General features: G+C 37.7%; 1 protein-coding gene across 3 annotated transcripts in view; it reads left to right on the forward strand.

Moving 5' to 3' along the window:
• The window catches only part of COL4A4 (collagen type IV alpha 4 chain), a 68,969-nt gene that overhangs the window by 22,197 nt on the left and 40,510 nt on the right, over positions 1-6,262 (forward strand). For all 3 annotated transcript variants that reach the window (XM_026854741.1, XM_026854742.1, XM_026854743.1), the window contains exons 10-16: positions 186-221; positions 397-438; positions 1,426-1,506; positions 2,766-2,819; positions 4,043-4,102; positions 4,793-4,837; positions 5,853-5,906. In XM_026854741.1, coding sequence (XP_026710542.1) covers positions 186-221; positions 397-438; positions 1,426-1,506; positions 2,766-2,819; positions 4,043-4,102; positions 4,793-4,837; positions 5,853-5,906 — 372 coding nt within the window. The remainder of the gene's footprint in view (positions 1-185; positions 222-396; positions 439-1,425; positions 1,507-2,765; positions 2,820-4,042; positions 4,103-4,792; positions 4,838-5,852; positions 5,907-6,262) is intronic.

Here is a 6,262-nt window from a genome sequence, read left to right on the forward strand (position 1 = left end):
CCTCCCGAAAGCAGTGACCAGGTAAATTGCAAAAGTAAAAATTAGTAAAAAGTAAATTGCTCTTTGGGGTAGGGACATCCCAGGAAGAAATTCTGCCTCTAGGTGCTACTATCAGAGGAGGTAGTTTTCAAAGCAAAGCTGTCTCTAAATTAGACATACTAACTTGTATTCATTCTCTTTTAAAGGGTATTCCAGGTTACCCTGGCTTGCCAGGTGAACAGGTAGGCAATGACTTTTCCTGAAGTTGTTAGTGAAATAATAGAGAATTTTATGCAAATATTTGGAAAGTCCCTTATGGTTATTTATTACTCAATTTTTCAAAGGAGCTACTTTACTAGATTCTAATGTCAGCATTTTCTGATTATCTTCAAACTGTGTACATTTTTTGTCAATTAGGGAAATCCAGGTATTGGAGTGGATGGACAAAAGGGGGAGCCGGTAAGAAAATAAATATTATTAAAGAAAACAGATATTATTAAATATATTATTGCTGTAGAATTAGGAGTATAATAGAGTCTTGTTTGTTCCCTGGAACCCATTAATTTGTGACTGTGTGGTCCCACTGATCATGTTAGAATGGAAGTAGTAATAGAAGTTATTTACTCAATTCTGTGCAGAAGCGATTACCCTTCAGTGAGCTGCATACAGGAATCAAGCATATTCTGGAGGTTTTGAAAAGCAATAATCAGTATGTTAGTTAGCATTTACATAGCAATTACCTTCTCTACAGACACTGCCTAAGTGATCACAACAGTACCCTCCAGTAACAGTGGCTGTACCAGGTAGGTCACTGAGTCTCATCTCTGGCTGTATCTAGCAACAGATGCCAAGGAAGAGGGGTAAGAAAAGGACAAGTCATAATAATAGTTCCTCTCCCAGTCTCCACCTGTTAGTATACTCAGGACTTAACAGAATCAATGTGGAATATTTGATTTTTCTTTATGAATTTATACAGTCACTTCTTAGAATTTGTGCAAGTTTCTGACATGCACAACTCTACATAGAAAATCAATAATTTGATGTTTGCATTTGCAAAGCTTTGTGCTCAAGGCTTCAGTGCTCAAGGCTTCAGTCTGGAACATGAGAGGCTTTGTGGACACACAACAGACTTGACAATCCTGTAACTATCTCCACAGCAGACTTGGAGCCGGAGCTATGAGTACACAGTTCTCATTTATTTTCTTAGCCATAACATTATTTTTAATGACTGAAGAGAATAGGAGGGGATTAAGATCATCAACATTGCTCATCTAGGAAGACAGTAGAGAGGCTTACAGATCTCAGTACAAACCTTTATTTATCTACAGGTACAAGTACATGTTCACTGAGTACAGAAATACGTAGTGCAAGAGGAAAACATGCTGGGTCTCACTGAAATGTTGCATGGAACAGAATGTCTTTCTGCTCTTCCTTTGGCTTCCACAGGGTGATGTTGGACTTCCTGGGCCGCCTGGGTCACCACTGTTAGTTGGACCTCCTGGAGCTCAGCTGTTCAAAGGAGAAAAGGTACTAATTTGTCTTCATATTTAACTGTGCTCAATTTGGCAAGTACAGTCCTGTGATGTAATTTTTGCAAGGATGGCATAGGACAAATCCTTCTTTCTGTAATAAACCATCAACTTGATCAGAAATCTTGTTGTTCAACATCCTTCCTACAGGCTTTCAGGAGAAGAGAGCCCAATGTGTACTTTAGCCCATGTCCTTGAGGGAAGACTGAATGCAGAAAAGAGATGCTGCCCTTGCTTTGTTTTTCTTAACTATTTATCATTAGCAAATCATATTTCAGGCATCTCAGGTAAAGCTGGTTATTCTGCTGTTGAATCTCTTTCGTGGCTCTTCACTGACACTTCTGTTTTTCAGATCTTTGGCAGTTATTCTCTTTGAGATTTCTCCAATATAATGTTTTGAACTATCAACCGTAACCCTTTTAGGGTGCTCTTTTAATAAGAAAATCAAGTGTGATGTTGTTGTCTGTTTTAATGCAAGTTCCTGTTATTTACTGTACTTCTTCAATATCACACCTACTGTAGCCACAGTTATGTACCTTGAAACATTAGAATGTTTGTTTAAAAAGGAGTTACAAAAATCGCATTATGTCACCCTATATTGGAGTCTCTGTGTCCTCAAGTCTGATTTGTCTGAATATACAAATGGAAAGGTGAATTTGCCATTGCCAGCCCCTGCAGCCTCAACTCAGGGAACCGATAGGCTTCACATATTGGATCTTAGGCTTTAATTATGCAAATGGTTGCTATGTACATGTGTACGAGGAGGAGGGAAAGGGCCAAAAGAACTTCTATAAATTCCCCATGTTACGGCAAACGGTGATATATGCTGCTGTGCAACACATGACATGATCATGACCATGTAGCAGCCATGCATCCCATTGAGATAGGGTCTATACACGAAAGCATAGATTTATGCATGTGAATACTTGCATCAAACTAAATAGAGTGCAAACAAAAAAGAATGTCATGCATGTTTGTAGGAACAAAGCCCCGATTAGCAGGTCCCTGCAAGTGAAAAGATGTATCTATCTCACTCCAAAGTCATTATGCTAGTTTGACAATGTTAACAGAAATAAAAATCAGTACAAAATAGTTTTTCTTGTTTTTCTTCTGCCTGGTACACCTAGAGGAACAGGCCCAGTGCTTAAGAAAATACTATTTAACAGGTGTAATCAGAACAAGACTTTAAAAGAGTTAAAAAGTACATAGGCATGTTCTACATAGTAATATACACACAAACTTTCCTTGTATATGTAGGGCCAAAAAGGACTGCCTGGGGTAACAGGATACAGAGGGCCACGTGGACCCAAAGTAAGTAATGCGATTTTTTTTTTTCATGGTGCTAGCAAAGTCCTTCTGTGGTTATTAAGTTAATCTTTTAAAGCATAAGGTAACTGAAGAAGTAGCAGCATTTGTGCTGTGAAATTTAATCACAACCTAAATCAGTGTGAAAGCAAAAATATTTCAAAACCCTTTGGAAAACCCTTCTGAGTCTGTTTTATATGTACCTATTGAATGCTGCCTGGTAGTGAAAGGTCAGTGTTGTTTCCAGTTGGGCTAGTGACACATAATGGACTGTCACTGTGAAGAAAATAGAAAAGATTGTTTTTTCTCAAGAAGAGAAACAGAGAAGATATGTATGTATTCTTAATGGGACATGATGTATATTTCCCTAAGTATGTTAGGGAAAGACACTAACTTCACATTATGGGTATCCTCAAGAGTAGAAAAGGCAGAGCCACCTGTTTGCAGAAAGAGTTGCTGTTTGCTGTCTATTCTAGCCTTGCTTTTCTTTCTGTCAACATGATTAATTTAAACATTGGTGTGCCAGTAAAGAGTTCCTGGATGCTGAGCAGAAGCAGCCACAAAAAATACTCTAGAGTCTTTATTGCTTATAGATTTGGAGGAGGAAAATTCACAGACAGGAAACTACGAGATCTCAGAAAAACAGAAGATAACTGGGGACAAAAGAATTAGTCTACTTTATGTTAAAAACTTATGTAGCTTTGTAGGCAGAGGAGAAGAAACAAGAAGCCTCAACATCACATTTCTAATTCTAGCACTTTTTCAGAAAGTAATTTTCTATCATGAAAGGACCACTGTTACTTAGCACTGGAAAAGAAGACAAAACCAGTGGTTTTGTATCGGATTTACTTTGAAAAAGATGGGCTTTATATCCTTGCTCCAGTAATAGCTGTTCATGTAGATAACAGTACAGTTCTTAGTTATAAGCAAGAACTCAGGCATTGAGTGATGCAGCCCAAAAGATGCCCAGAGCTTTAAAAAAACAAATATATATATCTGCTTGAAAGCTCGTTAAGCTTGAAGAAGAAACCATAGCAAGTTCCTTGAATAACTCAAGCTATGTAGGCTCTGCTAGTGGTGCTGTAGGAAGTAAGCCCCAGTGATTAAGCCTGGCAAATGAAACAAGGTCCATTAGCCTAATATATACATAATAAACATGCACAGAAAATAAAGTTTATGGCAAACTCCATTGAGTATCTTATTTAAACAAAGTATTTTGAATGCTCCAGGGTATACTTGGGAGAGGAGAAAAGGGTGAAAAAGGCATTCCTGGATTCCCTGGATTGCGGGTAAGGAAGTTACAGAATAAATTACTTCATAAATTCACTATAATTAGGTTCATAATATATTTGGCAGTCTAAGTTTGCATTTCCCAAGGGAAGATTTTAAGGATTTTTTTAAACTAATCTGTCATACTTTGTTCTATAGAATACTTGGGAGTCCTGTGCTAGGACTTACCCTGTCTCAGACTTAAAGCTCATACAGACTTTCAGTCCTTGGAAAGAAAGTAAATCTGTAGGGTTATCCCCTAAATATTTAGAGCTGCACAAAGCTGCTCTGGAGTAGCACAGTACTAACACAGTAATTTTAATATATTCCATACATGCAGATGGCAGTTTCTTAGAGCAGCCTGTGCTTGATTTGCACAGCAGTGCTCACATGGAGCACCAAGTCCACTATTGTGCTTGGTGCAATAAATTAAGTGAAGACCTGCCTGGTTTACTTTGGTCTGTAGTTCAAATTCACACCTATCTCTCATATAAAGTATTCGCAAAAACTTTGCCAAGTTTTTGTTAAGTTTCCCAAGTAATAATTATCTAAGGAATATGAACTACTCAGCAATTCTGAATAATAATATTACAGGAAAATATCCCAAGTAATAATTATCTAAGGAACATTAACTGATCAGCAGCTCTGAATAAGTGTAATTTTGAATAAACTTTTACTGTTTTAGCTCACATTCTACTTGCTTTTATCAGGGTAATCCTGGTTCTTATGGACATGCAGGTTTTCCTGGGATGAAGGTAAGACAAAAGTATAAGCAGCTCCCTGAACAGTGGGATCAGTGAGATTTGATTTTCTGTGTATTTGTGCAGATTTGGAATTTCCACATACTTGATAGCTCACATTGCATTCCTTCGTTTCTCTCCTGCTACCTGTTGCCACAGAAGGGGTATGACCCGGCTGAAATTGGCTAATGGGATCTGAAGTTGCAAGCAGGAGGAAAAGCCAGTGGGGACATGCATATATATATATAGCATGATAGAAAAGTTACACAGCACGTTAGCTGTTTGCCATGGTGGCATTGTTCGTGTAATTTTGTGTTATATGCCCATTTTGTTCATCTTTCTGGCTCAAAAAATTCCAGTTTCGATATTAAGTCTGCTAAATGTTAGTTATGAACTTATAACATTTTACTGGAGTAAAGAACAATGGATGTAGGTACATAGATCTACATCTTGCCCTTTTTCCTGTCTCCTCTCTCCAGCTCATTTTCAAATGTAGTTAAGGTAATGATCATGCTATTCATAAATCACATTAACTTACAGATATTTGCATCTTGAGTTATGTTCCAGGTGACTGTTTTATCTGCAAAATTACTTTTTACTTTGTTTTTTACCACTGTCTAAATAAAGAGTTTGAATACTGGAGGGATAAGTATAATAGTAGATCATAAAAGGAGAGGAGTTGATACACAGATGCTTTCCATGCAGTAATAGTTTAAGAGGGTCATTCAGCAGGCAGCAAACCAATTTCAGCTGTATTAAGCAGACAGAGTCTGCTGGTCTGTATTCCAGCTAGTTCTGTGCCTCAGCTACACTGAATCCGCTGACCATTGTCTAAATAACCTGGCTATACATGTTGTGGGTTTTTTTAACAGAAGGGATTCTATGAAACATAACATCTCCTGTACAAACCCAGTGAATTTTTGGAAACAAGCTGCAGATGCTATTATAACATGACAGTATTGTATGACTGCCTTACTGGTCTTTGTTCAATTAATTATATTAATGAAATTATATTTGTGACCCTTTCCAGGGGGAAACAGGATTTGCTGGTTTTCCTGGACAACCTGGCTATCCGGGCATACAGGTAAAAAATCCAACAGACACACAAGCACGCACACACACACACTCCTCTATGTATATGCTAATGATTCCTCCCAAAATGTACCTGCTTATCAGACTATTTCCTTTTATACAGCCATAAGTACTTTCAAGATTTAGTATTTTCATGACAGTCATAGTTACTCAGCAGCATGGTAGTAAATGATGATGCAAGTAAATGTTCCTGCTTGGTGCTTATGAGAGTGGAAATTCCATTTTGTGTACCATAGAAATTGGTTAATCCCAATTGCCAATAGTTATCTTTATACCAGTATCACTATCTAATCCATGAACTGTACGACTCTGCAAGTTACTCATGGTTGAGCTGCAGTCCCCATATGC

Source organism: Athene cunicularia (assembly GCF_003259725.1).
Source record: "Athene cunicularia isolate RWA chromosome 9 unlocalized genomic scaffold, athCun1 chr9_part1, whole genome shotgun sequence".
Classification (NCBI taxonomy): domain Eukaryota; kingdom Metazoa; phylum Chordata; class Aves; order Strigiformes; family Strigidae; genus Athene; species Athene cunicularia.